We start from the raw sequence: 19,676 nt of genomic DNA on the forward strand, positions 1-19,676 counted from the left end.
TTGTTCGAATCTGAATCTGCAACCAACTGCGCCTAACTCAATTCGCGGAAAACCTCAGGCGGCCATAAACGCTGATGATGAATTTTCCCCATGGAGTGAAATTGTGGGCTTTACTATTCGGTTTTCACTTGGTTTGCAGTCGCCGCTCCTCTTGTTTATTGCCATTCGGTATTTTCTGGTCGTGCGCCGCCTGGTCGTCGAAAGTGCACCGTTCCTCCATATTTTCCCTTACTATACTTTTAGCTCCTTCTGCGGCTTTTCTCTAATGCTCCATGTAGTTTTCGTTGTCCACCAAACGACAGGTGGCTGGGCACATTTGCGGTCTGCAAAAGGTCTCTGTTTTAGGGCTCTGAGTGGCAAGTGGAACTACCACCACCGCTACCAGCAGATCGTTCCTGTTACGTGCGCCTACAGAGAAAGAAACGATCATTGAAACTGGTAAACAAATTGATATTAATATCAACTAAAACTCGATCTACTCTTACAATAAAAATGATTTGGTTCGTGGGTATCACGATATCACAAAGTTTAGTTAAATTAAATAATAATTAGTAAAATTATCAATATTTTGTTTTCTTTACTTTTACTTTTTTATATGAATATGAAAAGTACCTTCTTAGATCATTGTGAAATTATTACTAATTGTAAGGCATTTAGTTCCATACATTCTTAAAGTGGTTTTAATTAATTCTGAAAGTCGGGTGAGATTTAGAACCGTTCAATGGAAGGGATACTTTTCTTTTTCCTTTGTGTATTTGTGGGGGTTGCCTTTCGGTTTTTAGTTTTCGTTTTTCGGTTTTCTGGCGATCTGGTGGCATGCTCTGAAAAACTTGTTTCTCGCCGCTGTTGTTTTGTTTGCCGTTTCTGGAATTCTTAGTTGGCGGTACCCGCAGCACATTTCGTGCCTCACCGAGCTCCTTTTGCCCTCCAACGACTCGTCGATCGTCTTCTGTGTTTTTTCTCATTGGAGTAAATTTTTCGCTTGAGGAATTTTATGTTGCTGCCGTGTTTGATGCCCCTTTTTTCGCACAGTTAATTTTCTTATTCTTTTCCCCTAACTCATAATTGTGTGTCGTGAGTCAACGTTTTCATATTTCTCTCGGGGAAACCATCATTTGGTTTTAATATTTATAAATACATATTAAATGTAACGAAAATTAAGAAATTGGTTCAATCTCCTCTGAATACGAACATAGTATTTAAACCAGTTCACTTAAAGCTTTAACTATGCACAACAAATTAAGCAAAGAAAGTTTTTTATATGAAATAAAAAAAGCGAGCTGGTTTTTTAAACGCGCTTGAAGGCTGCAAAAAACGTCTTAAAGAGGCGAAAATTTAAGAAAAACTTTTGCCATGGCATGCACACAAAAATAATTATAATTGTACGTCTGCCATGGGAAAGTCGAAACAAACCTCTGTTAAATTGCAATGTCAACAATGGGAGGGGATTGGATGCCGACCACTGACTAGTCTTACTGAACAATCTGTTGATTGGCACCACTTGCATCTGCAGTCTGGAGTAAGCCACCGAACAATGAGCGTGTCTGGCCCGGAGCTGTCTAACTGGATAGTTGGCTTTGGGAGTTTGTTCAGAGGCGGAGAGCGAGGTGGAGGTCCAAACAATGTTAGATATTCAAAGTATTTGACGATGGTCTTAAAGCGATACAATTTAAGTTGTGAGCATAAACGGGGGACAAAATTGAGGTGTGCCTTAGATTGTTCAGGGACTATAGTTCTAAGTTTTCTCAATTTCAATAAGAAATACATCCCTGAATAGCATGATATATGCAGGGAACCTCGGATTTAATTTCCTTTAACACCCTGTTAGTTTTTTCTATATAAATTAACAGTTTTTGCTGTTTTATTATTGTGCTTATAACTATTCTATTGTTTATATACATGGTAATTGTTTATATTACTTTGCATACTGATAATTAATGGTTTCTCTTTTGATTGTTCTGTTTTGCAGCTTCCCGAAACCGGAATGGCAGCTCAATGACAAATGAATTAATGAAACGTCAAAAATGAAGAAGCGTTCAAAGTTTGACTAAACATTCCCGCGTGCAAGCGAAACAAAGTGAAACCGTGACTATAAAACAAGTATTAAATAGAGACTCTTAAATGCAATGGAAGTAAAAAACTCAAGTACTTAGACTGTTTTGAAAACAATTCAACTGTGTGACCGAGCGTGATAGCAGCTAAAGACAGCACCCGGCTTGAAATGCCAATAATCACGGCCACGACAACGGCGACAGCCGGCGGTGGAGCAGGTGTGGCAGCCAGGGGCGTGGCAGCCGGCAAGCCTCCCACCGATTATCTAATGCTCCAGCAGCAACATCAACAGCAGCAGCAACAGCACTACGCCAGCAATCACTTCTATCAACAGCAGCAGCCACAGCAGTTGGCGCCTCTGAATGCTTCCCACCAACACCAGCACTCCCATCCACATCCACATCCTGTTCCCGCTCCGACCAGTTTTGCAACATTTAACGGAAACTCGAATCTAAATTCTAGCCTTGCCAACGGAAGCAGCAGAAAATTCAATTGCAGCCGCGACAACGTGGACGATAGTGCCGATGCCGGCGGAATTGCGGTAGTTTCCCAGACATTGTCCGCTGGCACAGATGTGGTTGGTAACGGGAACGGGAATGGGAGTGGCAGCGGGGACAAGTCTGTCGGTATAGCGCCACCAGGTGGACACCATCTCCGCCCGCCACCGCCGCCACCGCTCAAAAAATCCGGCGTAACAACGGCGTCAGCTGTCGGGAATTCTGCCTCTCGTGAGGATGTTGCCTCGTTGAGTGGCACCTCTTCGCTGAACAGCCAGATGTCGGTGCATAATCAGTTCATCTCCGGATTGCCAAGCAATGGCATCAGCAGCAATGGAGTTAACGGGGGCCAAACCACCGGACGGAGGAGGTCCACCTAACAGCATTCTAAAGGGCAGCAAGGGTAAGCAACCAACTTTAATTCGACATCTTAATTATATATGAACCTTAAAGTGACTTGAGGGTTTTCGTTGTTTAATCTGGATTCTTTATCGGATATAAATTATTAAGATTCCCTTGTCTAGAGATAATCTTAGGAACTGGTAAAATTAATTTCAATGAAGCTTTCAGCATGTTAATACAAATTTACTGTCCCATGATCTTATCAATTATGTAGAATGCTGGTTGTGTGGTTGCCCAAACAACCTTTGCTCCAAATCGAATTTCCATTTTGGTTTCGCCTCGTAAAATATTAAAATTAATTTGCAGCGGGCAAGCTCTTAAACCTAATTTAGGGCGTTCGTCTCAAGTGACTCATTTCCGCCCCCACATGGCCAAGAGTGATTCGTCCAATTCGAAAAACACACACTCCCACTTTGGTTTTAGTTTCAATTACGTTTTCGGTTTCAGTTTCAACTTGAAATGCACTTGTAGTGCCATGAAATTAGTCTGCTCTCTCAGCGGGGAGTTAACGAAAAAATAAACACAAAGTACTAGAACAGCGGGTGGAAGTTTTGGCCAGACACGTGCCTGAGAAGAAATGGTACAAATGTTTCCATGTAAACCGAAACCCACTTTCTTGTTAACCTTCTCCAGCACAAGATGGTTGTGGGTCTTCGTTCTTAGCCGGTTCTTAGAGGACTAAGTGCTACACTTTCAATAATACAGTCGGTTTCACAAACTTGGCAACTGAGCACTCTACTCCCGTTTCATTTAATCCACACCTGTCATCACTTTCTCACAGCTGCCAAGTCATTGAAGCCCCATGAACCCAGTCGATCCAGTTGCCATCTAACCCAAGTGTGCTGCATTGTTTCGCGCCGCCGTTTCTCGAATGAATTATCGTAAGACGACGACATTCATGAATGAAACCCAGAAAGCTGGTTTATTTAAAAAGCCAACGAGATATAGTAGGTAACCTCGATTTTGTTGCTGATTGACTTAACTCATGTGTGCTGGTGGCTCGTAATTGCCGGTCTAGATCAAGTGGGAACTTAATGTTATAACCAAGCGACATTAAACTTGTAGGTGTGATTGGGGCTATTAAATTAAAATGTTCAGATAAATTATATGTTAACCGTTTAAAGAGGCATTTCCATATTGGTTATATTTGGCAATAGATAAACTAATGGAATTTTGAATCTTGCTAGTGATTAGTTAATAATTTTTAGTCGAATTTCAAGAATATCATGGCCTTAAAAGACCACATAATCTTCAGTCCAATATTAACTTGTTAGTGTTCGAAAAGACTCTTCACGTTTCACATCATCTTCCATTTTAAACACAACCCACACAGGTAGATATTTCGGACAACACCATCTAGGTGTAGATGGAAAATCGTTTTCGGAAGTTGGGCAAGATAGCTGGTTAGTATGTATCTGAATCATCTGTTAAGCGTTTGCCGCTTGGCTTAATTCCCCTGCCATTCTGTCCCATTGTTAAGTGGTTGCCGCTTTTGGGGCCTGTTTAGCAACCCGAGTTGGGCAACTCAATTAGTGGAGCGGGTGTGATTTTATTAGATGAATGATGCATTCAAAAGGGGGTGTTATTTTGACCCAGGAATCCCAGGAGTTTCAATGGCCTCAAGTGGTGGCAACGAACTCGTCGTCGACTCGAACTCACCCACCTGGAGAACGCGCTCACCTTTCCAGACCGCACATTGTAGCTTGCTTATCATTCACGCCTCACGTCAGTGGCAATTAGCAGTAGTAGAAGAGAACCTTCGGTGGCGTCGGCGTGGAAGTTGCTCCACTGTCCCCTGCATCATAGGCTGCGATTATTAATTTCTTGATTGCGACAGCAGAAGAAGGGTAACTCCAGTTTATGGCGTGCCATGTGAGCCAAGTTAACGAAGCAGCAAAGCCAATTAGATGCTATCATTAGGCGGAGCAGGGAGCCCGTAAAGGAGTCGTCACAAATGACACAGAGGGACAAAGGGATAGGGTGGCAGACGCAGCCCTACTTTTCCCTAAGAGAACAAAGATGATGACTTTGTGGTAGGATCGACTCGATGACATCAATTGAGTGGCATGGTCTTTGACCGTAGTTCTTCTGCCAGGAGGCATTGCATTCCAACGCGGGCGAAGTAATTGCAAAGTCGGACAGCAAGTAAATTGCGAGTTCTTTTTTTTTGCTCCTCTAATTGAGCCTCCACTTGGAGTCATTCGAAGTGCTCATTGCGTAACTCGGGAAATTGCAGTGGCCAGCAAATTCTAGCGGTCCAGACGGAACAGATAGCGGCGGAACCAGCATCTCATTACTGGCTAATTTATGTTGACGTTACTCGGGAATTATACAAATTAAAGTTGGACCGACATGGGGCTTTCACTCTGTCGTGTTTATGTTTTAAGAAGTTGAGAAAAATAACAGAACTTGGATATAAACATGCGGGAATAATTATAATTAAAAGAAAATATATTACCTTTTGGAAAGCGTTTTATAGCTAAGATCTTAACTATAGTTATAATTTGATATAGCAAGAAACTGAAAGCTAAAGTGAATGGTATATATAGTGTATGGTCAGCAACTCTCTCTATCTAATTTAAATTAGTAACCTATTTCCCTTGAAATTTAAACAAGTATTGTCAACCAACTTGTCAAAAGATCGTGCCAAAACCCACGATCAGAATAACAACCGTCAAGGAGAAATCCGAATGTTCATGTAAAAACTTTAAAGTATATCAATGTCCATGCTCACCAGCACAATTTGATCAGAGACGTATCACGGATGGGTTTCTTACTTTAGCTTAAAACAAATTTAACAATAAATAAGATGAAATTTTCATGCAATAAAAGGGATTCCCTTCTCAATGATGACTAATCCATAAGCACATCACTTTATTTCTTATAATTATTATAATAGTACATGAAAGCAGTCCAGCTCTAAAAGCTTTAATGGATCAAAGAAAACCCCACAAAAGTAAACGTAAAATCAAAATGGGTAAAATTGGCAATTAGGCAAAGGTAGTTTTACCAGCACTTTTGAGCAAGTTCAAAAACTATTACTACTGGAGGTACTTTGGGAGCACGTCACCGTTACCGTCACGCCCCCTGGTACTAGTTTACTCGTGACCTGCCACGCCTCCCGACCCTCGTAAGACGCGTGCGTAGCTTTTCGCTTGACTTTTATTTTCCATTTGGGTCAAAGTCAATGAACTGGCGGTTATTTCGGTTCGACTTTTACGTAACTTGTGGGCTGCACATTCGGGGATTGTTTGTATCTGCTTCAATTGCGGCACATGTTGGCCAAGAGTTTTCTGTTGTGTTTTGTTTAAATTATTTTTAGACATTTACCGAAGCATTAATGCACTCCCGATCAGGGATCAGATTCAACTGTCTTGATATGATCTTTCTCTTTGAATCTCGTGCGCAATTAGCCACAATCTCGGAAAATAATCGTTTGTCAATCATTATCATCACCGGCACAGACTACGGCAATCCCTGCTATTATGAGTAATGGATATTCTTTGTGTGCTATCAAGCCTTGCTTCTCTTTTCCGACCCGTTCTTTTTATTTTCGAGATCCATTCGGGCCAACAACATTCCCAGCAGATGAGTCACTTGTGTACTGACTTTCAAGATATGCGATAAGTTCGGGAGAGTGAGCAATTTTTTAAGATTAACAGAGGGGGGGAAATTGGTTATTTCGAAAGATTTTTGACCAACCTAAAAGATGTTGAAATTGTAGATACATAGAACCTATGAGATAGGTGGTATATAGAAAAACATTACAGAGCAATCTTCGGACATATTATTTCGCGATCTTCTGTTCTGGTTCATTAGAAAAGGAAACATTTGCACATCTTATCTATCTCAAAGGTGGAGATAAGAAAACATTTCCAGCAGATTTACAGCAATGTGTGTCACATATTTGTTTTCATATTTGTCCAACAGCAGGAGATGAGCAGAGATTTACGGAAAGTAAAGCCGGACTGCGTGCTAGAAATGGGAAGGGAGAAAGGTAAACAGCACCTACTATAGTTCAGATTCCAGGTTGGGTTCGCAGCCCTGGTTCATTCCACATACAGCTGTGAGCATTATTTCTGTGCTACATCTGTTGATCAAATACTCCCTCTCGCTCCCGCATTCTACAAATATTTACACAATGCAAGCAAGTGAAGTTGCGAACGAAGCGGCAAAGGAAAGCGTGGGTGGAGTGGGTGGCGGGAGGCCAAGGCAAACTGTGCCGCCAACAACTTCCGTACTGGAAAATCTCCCTCCATGTTCTTCAACACTCTATGGATTCTGCAGACTCCACCAACACAAACATTTGGAATGCACTGAGAGAATGAAATTAATATTTATAATTCAATTTTCTTATATTCGAGCAAAATATGTATAAATTTGTAAATGTGTAGGGAATATAAAATATATTACATTTGGAATAATTTTATTATTTTATTGTTAATTTGATATTTTTAGAGCATCAACTTTTTCCCCCGTGCAGTTATTTAAATGAGCTGCTCATCGTCTCTGTCACACTCCCTTTGCTCCCATTCAAACACGAGACGATGGCGCTTTTACCGTTTAAAGATGTGTCACCTGCCCTCAGCCCTCCCTTCCCCACCCACTTTTCCGTGTTCCAATTGGAAGTGTCTAGCATAAATATTCATCTTCCTATGCAAATGATTCGCAATATGTTTTGAATGATGCTCAGGTGGGTCTTTCGCTCTCCGGCAGTCCCGACATTCGATTAGCCCTGTTCGCATGGCTTTGTATCTGGATGTGTGTATATATAGTGTATATAAAACTGGGTTGGGGCATGCACCTCAAAAGGGGTTAACGACGAGTGGTCTGCAGAATCCAGAGCCGACTTTACTTCCATGTTTTAATGAAAATCGAAGCATAATTTAGCATAAGCTTAGACCTACTTCTAAAAATCAAACAAGTTCTAGGAAGAAATGAATATTATTTTCTTATAACATGTTGAACATATTATTTTGAATACCATGAAGTTATTCTTGCCAAGTTTAGACTCAATATATATAAACGATTCAGAGTTTACATGGTTAGTTTTTAAGCATTTTCGAGGAAACCTGACTCATACATAAGTCTTATCATACGATCATCTCTTAACGGCTTGTCAAGCGAAATCACGTCGGCCTTGGCCAAAAGCATAGGCCACTCATTTGCTTCTTTCGCTTGGCCATAATTAAAATTTCCCCATTACTCATCCGACTTGATTGGGAACTCTGAGTGCTTAGTGGCCATCTCGTCCCATTATCGCCGTGGGTTAGAAAAGTAGGTCACAGTCTAACCAGAGCCTGTCTGCCGACTGGCCAACTGCTAATAATAATTATTATTCTGGCTTGCCCCAATCGAAAACGCTTTACGCTTCACCGGACTCCCAATAGAGCTTACGGGGAATGGAATGGCCGATAGCAGGAGATGCGGACTAGGGATTGGGGTCCGCTTTGTATATGCTTCAATTTCAAAAGACCACACCAAACTATTTTCGGCTGGCTGAGCATTACCTTCCACCATCTAAGCGACTCGTTTTGGCAAAATTCCACCTGCATATTCGGGTTCATTGAACGATTTGAGTTTGTTGATTGATTTTTGTACTGATTACATTACATTAAGTGCACAGTTGGTACATTTAGTAAGGCAGTTTTTAACATTTTATATATAATATTTTACAGAGAATCTGCTGCAAAACACATACTACAATGGCGAAACTGGGGACAGCAGTCTGGGTAGCGAGTGTGGAGTTGGAGAGGTTCAGCACCAGAACCATGAGAACCATGATGACCCAGGCGACGGTTTGGGACCCCTTCCACCTAAGTGGGAGACGGCGTATACTGAACGAGGGGAGCTCTACTTTATCGAGTGAGTACAATATGAGGAAAAAGTAGATAAACATCTGTTCAGAATTGATCCTTTAAACAGAGTCAGATAGTTTTATTTGAAATACATATCTTATGACATTATGACTAACCTAAGATTTTCTACTTGACAGTCATAACACCGGCACCTCCCACTGGCTAGATCCGCGACTCTCCAAGTATCAGAAAAAGTCGCTGGAGGATTGCTGCGAAGATGAACTGCCCTACGGATGGGAGAAGATAGAGGACTCCATGTACGGAATGTACTTTATTGATCATGTCAACCGACGGACGCAGTATGAAAACCCAGTGCTGGAGGCCAAGCGACGTGCTGCAGAGCAGAGCCAGCAACAACAGCATTTGCAACAGCAGCATCAGGAACAGCGTTCGAAGACGCCAACTGTGCTGCCAGAGATACTGCCGACGGAGGTGCCTGAAGAGCAGGAGCACGAGGAGGAAGAGACCCCGGTTAAGCTTCCCTACAAATTCACCCGCAATCCCGCAGAGCTGCAAGGCCAGCGAGTCAACACCACGTTGCTGAAGTCATCGCGCGGCTTGGGTTTTACCATCGTGGGAAGCGACGGTAGTGCAGGCGGGGATGTGGAGGAGTTTCTGCAAATCAAGACGGTGGTGCCCAATGGGCCCGCTTGGCTGGACGGTCAGCTGCAGACAGGAGATGTTCTGGTCTATGTGAACGATACCTGTGTGCTGGGCTACACGCACCACGACATGGTCAACATATTTCAATCGATTCTCCCCGGCGAGAGGGCAGCCCTGGAAGTATGTCGTGGCTACCCACTTCCATTTGATCCAAATGACCCCAACACTGAGGTGGTGACTACAATGGCGGTGGATGGACGGGATTCCGATAAGCAGCGCCGTCTCAACATGGACGGCAATTACAACTTTTTAGACTTATCCGGCGAAAGTACCAAAAAAGCAAGCGGTGCCGGCAGTGGTTTCATTCTGATGAAGAAGCCGGAGCTATACACTTTCTCCATTATGAAGGGATCGATGGGTTTCGGTTTCACCATTGCTGATTCGGCCTGTGGCCAGATCGTGAAGAAGATCCTAGACAGGAACTGCTGCACACAGCTGATGGAGGGTGATGTTCTTCTGGAAATCAACGGCTTGAACGTGCGCAACAAACCGCATTCATACGTAGTAGAGCTTCTTAAGGAATGTAGCCAGACGACGCCCACAGCGGTAAAGATTCAGCGAACGCCGCCAGACCAGCCGGCCAACAATACGCTCGCCCAACTTAACCAGGTAGGCAATGTGTCCAAGTTGCGGAAGAACTTTGCTGGCAGCGGCTTGTTCCGCAGCAAGACGCCCACAGCAGACCTATACAGCACCCAGGTGAAGGAAGTGCTGCCCATGCGCCCTAAGACCCCACTCGTGGACACGCGACGGGCACGGGTACAAACGCCAAGCAACGAGATTGACGGCGAGGGTGAAGGTGTGGCAGTGGCGGAGAATAGAAAACCACTTCAGCTGCAGACGCAGGGCAAGTCGAACAGTAGCCTGCAGGAGCTAGATGATATACCATATATGGATCCATATCCCAAGATTAGCCGTTTAACCGACCGTCTAGCGGAGGTATCGTTGCTGGGAGATGCCAATGGTGGTATATACGGTTTGCCGCCCAGTATGCAGCCGTTACCGTTGCCGCTAGCTCACCACGAGTCCTGCTATTGCTACGACTGTCAGGCGCAGCGATACCGTCCTGGTTACTTTGTCCAGGCCCAGCAGGCCGCCATGTCGGGAGCTTCCAGTCAGTACTCGCCGCTGCAGACGGCCCATCTGCAGAACGAGCGGATCCAGCGACGCGTTAACGAGCTACTAAGCGATCGGAGACGTGTGGGCTTCGCCAACTTGGATCCTCCCCAGCAGCAGCAGCAAATGCAACACTCACCAAGTTGGCGCAACGGCGCTTTGCTTGACGCTTCCGAAGATGCAGACCAGTGCGAATTGACTGAGGTAACCCTGGAGCGCCAGGCTCTGGGCTTCGGCTTTCGGATTGTTGGCGGCACCGAGGAGGGCTCCCAAGTCACCGTAGGCCACATAGTGCCAGGTGGTGCCGCTGATCAGGACCATCGAATTTCCACCGGTGATGAGATCCTTAGCATCGATGGCATTAACGTGGTAAGTAAAGCCTCGCCTAGTTAGTAGAATCATGGTTAATAAATACTCATATTTCCAGCTCAACTCTTCGCACCACAAAGTTGTCTCTTTAGTGGGAGAATCCGCACTTCGCGGGCAAGTTACCATGATTCTTCGCCGGCGACGCACTCCACTTTTGCAGCAGGCTCCAGTTAGCACACAATTGCGCCGATATCCTTATGACGTGATTGTCAGCCGGCATGAAAACGAGGGCTTTGGATTTGTTATTATATCATCATCGAACCACTATTACGGTTCGACCATAGGTATGTCGCCAATGGCAGTATGTTTTCGCAATAAACTAATGTTTTTCTTCTTAGGCAAACTTATACCAGGCAGCCCTGCGGATCGATGTGGGGAACTCAAAGTGGGCGACCGCATAGTGGCAGTGAATCGTATCGAGATAGCCGGTATGTCTCACGGAGATGTAGTGAATCTCATCAAGGAGTCTGGCCTACATGTTCGACTCACTATCGGCGTTCCGCTCAAGGAAGGCGGTCCCAGTCCTGGAGGCAGCAGCGTCGGAGTGGCCAGTAATACGCCGCTACAAGCGTCTCCCAGTCTTCTGAAGGCCCAACTCTCTCATCAGCAGCAACTGCCGCAACAGCAGCATCTCCAGCAGATGCAACTTAACCACCATCACCAACATCTTGAGATGCCAATGTCGATGCCCATGCCTGGACATGCAAACTATTTGGAGCGACCGAGCAACAATATCGCAGCCACTTTGGCTCTGAACCAGCAGCAGCCACAGTTATGACTCTGAGACCTACGAATTCGGCTCTACAAGAGCTTTCTTTAGTGTTGGATCGATGGTAGGCCCTTAGTTTGTACTTTAGTTAACAAAGTACTAACCCCAAAGACTGAATTTAGTAGCGTATGTAAGTCAAACCCTTTGCGAGTCTCAAAACGTTTCGTGAATGCGTCATTGGTACCAGTTTATAAGATCCCATTTACTTTCTTAGGCTTAGTTATTTCTTGTACTTAATTGTTAAGAAAATTGCCAGTTTGTGAGATATATACCATTTCTTATATTCTAGAATTGTACAAATGTAAAGGACTTTAATATTTTAGCACGAGTATGTATGTTATTCATTCACATTAGATATTAATTTATATTTATCAGATATATCTACACATTATAAAGTCAAATTATTGTTGCTACATAATCTTACTGTAATTATTGCATTTGTTTGCTGAAATATTTGAAGTTTATATACATATAGAATTGAGACGCCATTTAATTTGAGTGCGAAAATTTTCAGAATAAAACAAAATTTTTTTATATTTTCGTTTCTTTTTATTACTTTTTTATGCAACTTGGAAATGGAAACGAATTAAGATAATTAATAACATCAAGTTGCAGTTCGAATAGATATTATTTTTTGGCATATCTATGGTTGATGTTGATGTAGTTATAAGTCACAGTGTTGGGTGCATTGCTGGACATGGCACGAGTGACTTGCGCGGCTTCCACAATAGCCCGGCGATTGTTGGCTTGGATTTGCCTAGAAGTTGCCCCACTTGGATTAGCAACTTGGTTGGAGTAACTTATCCGCTGGTATTGATGGGCACCATTCCAGTTGTCCAGTTGTCGGTCACTCATCTTGAAATCTATATTGGAATAATGAATTTGTAAGCTCACCAAAGTCAATTTTGCTTACGAACCAGTTTAAGTTTCCTTTTGACAAAATGCGTCTGTTCTCTTTCAGCTTCTTCGAGCTACTGAAAGCTATATCCCATCAGTATGCGATACTCGTAGTTGATCTTGCTGTACCAGCAATTCAGATCGGTTCTATATAAGAGTCCATACCAATGCATGCATGTAAACCAAACATCCTCTTTATATACATATAGATTCCATGTATTAGTGTCGCAACTCATGTGCGCACTATTGTGAGCCTAAGATGATTTTTTGTTTGGATCAGCTAATATGTTCGATGTATAAGGGCGTGATTGATTGCGTAAGCTCAGAATCTGTCTCTATATGAGTCCTCATTAAATTATATATACATATGCAAATGGATATGTTGAAGCGAGCTAGTCCTTAAGCTACAAATCGAGCAAAATTGCAAAGCTAACTAAGAAATGCATTGTTAGTAAGTTGTCTGTTATTAAAAAAAATCCAATGTAAATAAAATGTATCGTTTTAAACGAAAATAATAGAAAAAATACATGTATTAAAAGATCAAGGAACCTTTATTTGAATTCGGGAATTATAACATTAAAAAATGTTTTTTTTTAATAAATTCAAATTAATATTCATGGTTGATATTTACAATGTTTACAACATAATTTGTGCCGTCTGGACACATCGATGGGTTTAATTGTAATGGATTATCGGTTTGAGTAGTTGTTTTGGATGAAGGAGAAATTTCAATAAAGCCAGATCCCATGGTCTGGTTCTTCTGGACTTGTGAAATCGACCTGTTATTTCCCCGAGTTCCACGAGATCTGCGCGAGTTGGAGTTGTGTGCCTTAGGTTGGGACGTGAATGATTTGTTGCGACTACCACCTTGGTAGTTTCCATTGCCATATGGGTTATATTGGTAGTCGTCATCAGTATAGGAGTAATCATATTGATCCTGGTGATCAAGCTCAAATGTATCCTGATCAAACGCATCCTGGTAATCATAGTCCCAATTGGTCAGCCCTCTGTAACTCATTATGATTTGTTGGTGATGTCTGGAAAATTATTCAAGTTTAAGATTAGGGGTCTGATCAGCTTCAGCTGCTCCTGAGTACTGAAATCTAAGTTCCACTTTGACTTATTCCAAGCACTTTAAAGCCACTTCAGTGATTCGGTATATACTCCTATGTATTCCCTTTGGATATGTACTTCATTTTACATAAGAGCCCGAGCCAACTGCTATGGCTTTGGTCTCAGTTCTCCCCAAAGTCACTTTTTGCTTCTTTAGCTATAATTTCCGAATGGCGTTCCCTTTTCAAATGTAAATATTTTTTCAGTCATAAACATTTCCTTTTTGAAGTTGAGCTTCAATTATATGTTATGGCTGGAATCGTTTTGGGTTGTGAAATCTCTGGAGTCAAATATCCCCCCACAAACTTCGTATTGAAATGCTTGGCATACGAAAAATATATTGCCTTGCTAAAAGAACATTCTCAGGATTGACTCAAATACTTTTTTTCGGAGAAGACCACCATCGGAACCTTACGTTTTCGAATATATTCTCACATCATTATTTATTTCATTGTAAACAAAAGTATTATAGCTAATACAAGTACAAGTATTTTAGAGGTTCCATTACAAAATACAATGTGTCTGATAAATAGGCTATGCTTAAGGCTTATATGGGTTTGATCTTAAAGTGCAGGCCGATGAGTGAGAAGACCAGGCACTTCAGATCCTGGACCAGGTAATAAAAGCATCGGAGGCCTTCTGGGTCCTTCGAACGATTTACGTCCACCAATGATCCCGTTTTGGAGGTAGTGAACGAGATATGCTCGTCCCCGATGACAATCTCCAGTTCCTAAAAAAGACACATGGTTAGTAGAGGCCCACTTTTCGGTTGAGGAAAACTCACTTGTCGACCCACGCGATCTGGAGGCGGCCACGGAAGATCATCCTCCTGCATGATCTCCGAGTCAATGATGATCCGTTTGAGCTCCTCCATCACGGACTGATGAACAAATGCCTCTTTGCGGATCATGGTGTCGTTTTTGTAGTTGGAATTGTTGGCGTATCGCAGCTTGCCATCTGGCCGGAACTCGAACTCCAGAAACTCGTGTCCGAACTTTCCCTTGTGGCCGACGTAGTAGCGCAAGTAAAAGTCCTCCGTAGACATGATTGTGTGTTATTTGTGATACTTTCTTATAAAAAACCTTTCTTCCAGAAAAATGCTACTCTCTATTTTTTACCAACGCGACAGTGGCGGAAGATATGCGATAGAACTATTGCCGCATATCGATAACTTATACACTGTGAATGGTCGTTGAAGAAGAGGAAGCAGACTAACGGTGTATCGATAACACAACAACAACCCACGAACAAGTCGCGCTGTTGGCTCTGGATTTTGTTAAAATGTAACTTGATTTCGTGGCCATGGAACTACCTCAACAAGTACGTTGCAAACAGGTGATCATGTGCACTAGTTGATTCAATAATTAGTGAATTTACCTAGCAACATTGTAATTATTGCCAAATTGCAACAAAGTTGGCAAATCTGGTTTGTTTGCGGCCGTGTGATTGTGTGCGTGTGTGAGGCCACCGCCGTTGTAATGGCGTCCAAGTCCATGTCATCAAAATGGGAGAGGACACGGCTCTCCGGCTCCAGCGCCTATTTCCATCGCCTTAGCCTTCGTCCTAACCTTCTCCTCCTTCGGTCCCCGTATCTCGGTCAAAGTAACTTTACAAAAACACATACGGCTATTAATTTGCGCCCGGAGAGCGGGAGAGCGATGAGCATAAAGAGTGTGTCCTGGCAAGTGAAAGTGCAAGGAAGCAGGAGAGCGCATGCGCCGCTCTTGGCGGGAAAATGGGAAAGCAGTAAACGGAGCACGTGCCAACCTGGTCGTCCTTCGGGAAAAGTCGGTCGTGCAACAAAGTTGCGCTCAGCTGAGATTCAGTCCTCTCCAACTCCAAAGACACGACACCACTCTTTACGAGCGCTTACTTGGTGGTGGTTTGTTTTGACTGTCCGCCCGGAAAATCGATGACATTGAGTGCAACATTGTGGCATCCGCCCATTTGCCAATCTACCCACCGATGTGCCCCGCCTAGTAATGCTCCAGGTCCCCCAATATTTACAACAGTTTATGCAAACAAATCTCTCGCGTGCTCTTCGCCTCTCCGTGATGCTCTCCGGGCTTATACTTAAGCGTGTTCAAAGACCGGATCCGGAGCTCTGTCGGGCCGCGGGTTACAACTTTGTTAACTTCGGGCTTTTGTGTGTGCAGTCGGTAACCAGGACAGTAACCGGGAAGGAGTTACTTTGTTGCGCGTTAATTGATTTTTTCCGCAATCAGTTTTTGCTTCTTTGTAGGACTTCAAGTGCTCATAAAAAGTTGTAGAAAGTTTGTCATTAAAACCACTTTGAATCGAGGGAAATCGGTAAGTAACGGAGGAGATTTTACGGAAAGTAAGAGGACTTGGGTGTGTATCCCTAAACGTTTCGCAGGGCTTACATATACATTACTGCAAAAGTTAGTTGCTCGGGGGATTCCCTTTTAAAACGAATATACACATACACATGTATGTAGCATACATCTAAGCGTTCTCTTTTCCTAATATCGGATTTTATAATGGTGTTTATACTTTATTTAGGTTTCTAGTTAACCTCAACTAATATTTTTCCCATTTCCCCACTCTTTACAGCACATCTAGGGACCTGCCAAACCTGGCTGGGGAAGACCCTGCATGCAACATTTCGCCGTCTGACCGAACAATTATGGATACATGAAAGCCTTTTACGAAGTAACGCGAAGTCAACATGTCAACGAACCCCAACCCCGAAACGCATCAGTATGCACCATCCACCACGACAAGGGAACGGTCTACCAGCTCCTCGCAGCGCAACCTGATCGAATTCCTGTGCATTTGCGTGGCCTGCATCGCCTGCTATTACAACAGCACCCAGTGTGGACTGGTGTTCGACGACATCAGTGCGATTAGGGACAACAAGGACCTAAGGCCTCATACGCCGTTGCGCAACGTCTTCCTGAACGACTTCTGGGGCACGCCGATGCGCAAGGAGCAGTCCCACAAGTCCTATCGACCGCTCACCGTCCTGACGTTCCGCTTCAACTACTTGCTGCATGCGCTGGAACCGTTTGGCTACCACCTCGTCAACCTGCTGCTGCACTTGTCGGTCTGCCTGCTTTGGCGTCGTGTCTGCCGGCAGCTGCTGCGCCATTGTGCCTCGTCGGGCAGTAATGCCACCTCGATGTCATCCCCATCCTCAGCCTCCCAGCTTAACACATGCGCGTTTGTAGCTTCGCTGCTCTTCGCCGTGCATCCGGTTCACACGGAGGCCGTTACTGGCGTTGTCGGCCGTGCTGAATTGCTCTCTTCCATTTGCTTCCTAGCTGCCTTTCTCAGCTACGCGAAGTCCGTCGGCGACTCGACATGCCCTCGCCGAACCAATTGGCTGACGCTTTTCGCTTGCTTTGGCAGTTGTCTGCTAGCCTCCATGCTGTGCAAGGAGCAGGGCATCACCATCGCCGGAATCTGCGTGGTCTACGAGTTGTTCGTCGTTCAACAACTGCGACCGTTGCATCTATTCCATTTTGTGCTGCGACTGTTCGAGGAACAAACCGAGCAGCAGTCGCCCAAATTCACAAACCCTTCGGGAATCCGGCGGTGGTCATCCTCGGTTCTGTGGAAACGCCTGATCTTCCTGGGCGGAATCACATTGACCCTTCTGGTGGGCCGTGTCTATGTAATGGGCTCCCAGTTGCCCATCTTTACGCGGTTCGATAATCCAGCCTCTGCAGCAGATACGCCAGAGAGGCAACTTACCTACGGCTACCTCATCTACCTAAACTGCTGGCTACTGCTCTGCCCCTCGCTGCTTTGCTGTGACTGGACAATGGGTAAGGTATTTTATTAAATTAAAGATTATTTAAAATTATACTAAACACCTTTTCAGGCACTGTTCCAATGCTGCAGGGTTTTGCGGATGTCCGCAACTTGACCACCCTGTTTACCTTCCTTGCGTTAGGAGCATTGGTTGCAAGGGCCTGCTTCACCCGCAATCTGGCCCAATCGCGGACTCTAATTATGTGTCTCGGTTGGATGGTGCTGCCCTTCCTTCCAGCCTCAAATCTGTTCTTCCCCGTGGGATTTGTTGTGGCAGAACGTATTTTGTATATGCCATCGATGGGCTATTGCCTACTGGTTGCGTACGGCTTTGATCAGCTCCAGCGTCGTGGAAGCCTTAGTTGGCAACGCTTTGGACAAGCTGCTTTGGCAATTCTTCTCCTCACGCACGCACTAAAAACGCATCAACGCAATTCAGACTGGCGTACGGAGTATTCGCTTTTTATGTCTGGCGTTCACGTTAATCAGCGCAACGCCAAACTGTACAACAACGTCGGACACGCTTTAGAGAACGAGGGAAAGTTCGAGGAAGCATTGCTATACTTCCAGCAAGCCGTCCGTATTCAGACCGATGACATCGGAGCCCACATCAATGTGGGTCGCACTTTCAACAATCTCAAGCGGTATGCAGAGGCAGAGCAGGCTTATGTTCAGGCCAAGGCACTGTTTCCCCAGGCCAAGCCGGGGGTCAGCTATCATGCACGCATTGCTCCTAATCATTTGAACGTGTTCATCAACCTGGCGAATCTAATAGCTAAGAATCAAACACGTCTAGAGGAGGCTGACCATCTCTATCGCCAGGCCATTAGTATGAGGAGTGACTATGTTCAAGTAAGATTCCTTTCATTCCGTTAAAGTGTTCACCTTACTTACTCTGCGATTTTGTCTTATAGGCTTATATCAATCGTGGTGACATCCTGATGAAGCTTAATCGCACTGCTCAAGCCCAAGAGGTGTATGAGCAGGCCTTATTGTATGACAACGAGAATGCAGATATATATTATAATTTGGGCGTGGTCTTCCTGGAGCAAGGAAAGAGTCAGCAGGCTCAGGTGTACTTCAACAAGGCGATCGAACTGTACCCAGAACATGAACAAGCATTGCTCAACTCAGCAATCCTGCTGCAGGAGTTGGGCGGTGAGGAGGCCCGCAAAGTCTCTCGTTCTCGTCTTTACAAAGTTTTGGCAAAGGACGATCAGAACGAGAAGGTGTACTTCAACCTAGGCATGTTGGCCATGGACGAGTCTAGTTTTGATGAGGCTGAACAGTTCTTCAAAAGGGCCATACACCTAAAGTCGGACTTCCGTAGTGCACTATTTAATTTGGCTTTGTTACTGGCCGATACAAAACGGCCCCTGGATGCGGTTCCGTTCTTAAATCAACTGATCCGACATCACGCCTCGCATGTTAAGGGTCTGATATTGTTAGGGGACATCTATATCAACCATATGAAGGATCTGGATGAGGCAGAGAAATGCTATCGAAGCATACTGCATTATGATCCGCACAACACTCAGGGCCTGCACAATCTCTGCGTGGTGTTCGTTGAACGCAAAAAGCTGGCGAAGGCTGCAGCCTGCTTGCAATACGCCCAGCGCTTGGCACCCGCCGAGGACTATATTGGTCGGCATTTGCAAATTGTCCATGCACGGCTACAGAAAATCAACAAGTTACCTGAGTCGGCGCCGGAGCGAAAGCTCGCGTACGAGGACTACGATCCGCTTGAATTCAAGCTTCCCCAGGATCGACCCTTGCACAAGCCGCGTAAACGTTCGTAGCAAAAGTAAGCGCGGCTCGTATTGCAGTTATAAAAAAGAAGTTATGTAAAAAGACAAGAGTTCAGTAAAGAGGGAACGATTTCCGCATTTTGTAAGATATTCAGAGTCTGATAAAGATAACACAAAGTGAAAAAGTGGAACATTCCACACAATTCCGTTGTACTTATTAGTTATTATCTTAGTACTTTGATCATATACTCATTTTGAAGACATTTATACAATTTTTATGCAATATAACTATTTTTTTGTACATAGACTTAATGATGATGGTTAGCAATTTTGCATTTACCAAAATAACGCAAAGACGTACTAAAATAAATGATAAATATAAAATGAAAATTGTCTTGAATAAATTTGGATGGAA

At 44.0% G+C, this 19,676-nt stretch overlaps 3 protein-coding genes across 5 annotated transcripts; 2 read left to right on the forward strand and 1 right to left on the reverse strand.

Annotated features, from left to right (window-relative positions):
- The first annotated feature begins 245 nt into the window (after positions 1-245).
- Positions 246-12,262, forward strand: LOC108109222 (membrane-associated guanylate kinase, WW and PDZ domain-containing protein 2). The gene is given in 7 exon segments (XM_017217693.2): positions 246-438; positions 1,970-2,914; positions 2,916-2,952; positions 8,630-8,816; positions 8,947-10,957; positions 11,016-11,241; positions 11,296-12,262. Coding segments are annotated over 6 exon segments (3,594 nt in total). The 5' UTR covers positions 246-438; positions 1,970-2,221; the 3' UTR covers positions 11,736-12,262.
- Positions 12,263-14,160: 1,898 nt separating this feature from the next.
- LOC108109111 (protein mago nashi) lies at positions 14,161-14,900 on the reverse strand. The gene is made up of 2 exons (XM_017217501.2): positions 14,521-14,900; positions 14,161-14,466 (listed from the first exon to the last, which is right to left on the reverse strand). The coding sequence occupies exons 1-2, from the start codon at positions 14,779-14,781 to the stop codon at positions 14,284-14,286; spliced, it is 444 nt and encodes a 147-aa protein (XP_017072990.1). The 5' UTR covers positions 14,782-14,900; the 3' UTR covers positions 14,161-14,283.
- Positions 14,901-14,967: 67 nt separating this feature from the next.
- Positions 14,968-19,651, forward strand: LOC108109107 (protein O-mannosyl-transferase Tmtc3). 3 transcript variants are annotated; one of them, XM_017217495.1, is made up of 4 exons: positions 14,968-15,056; positions 16,311-17,527; positions 17,584-18,365; positions 18,428-19,651. In XM_017217495.1, exons 2-4 carry the CDS (start codon positions 16,426-16,428, stop codon positions 19,310-19,312), a joined length of 2,769 nt encoding a protein of 922 aa, XP_017072984.1. In that variant the 5' UTR covers positions 14,968-15,056; positions 16,311-16,425; the 3' UTR covers positions 19,313-19,651. The 3 variants fall into 3 exon arrangements, with proteins under 3 accessions (XP_017072984.1, XP_017072985.1, XP_017072986.1); XM_017217496.1 differs by having other exon boundaries at positions 14,984-15,071; XM_017217497.2 differs by lacking the exon at positions 14,968-15,056 and adding an exon at positions 15,735-16,046.
- Positions 19,652-19,676: the final 25 nt, after the last annotated feature.

Source organism: Drosophila eugracilis, unplaced genomic scaffold, assembly GCF_018153835.1.
Source record: "Drosophila eugracilis isolate 14026-0451.02 unplaced genomic scaffold, ASM1815383v1 contig_1765, whole genome shotgun sequence".
In the NCBI taxonomy this organism is placed as follows: domain Eukaryota; kingdom Metazoa; phylum Arthropoda; class Insecta; order Diptera; family Drosophilidae; genus Drosophila; species Drosophila eugracilis.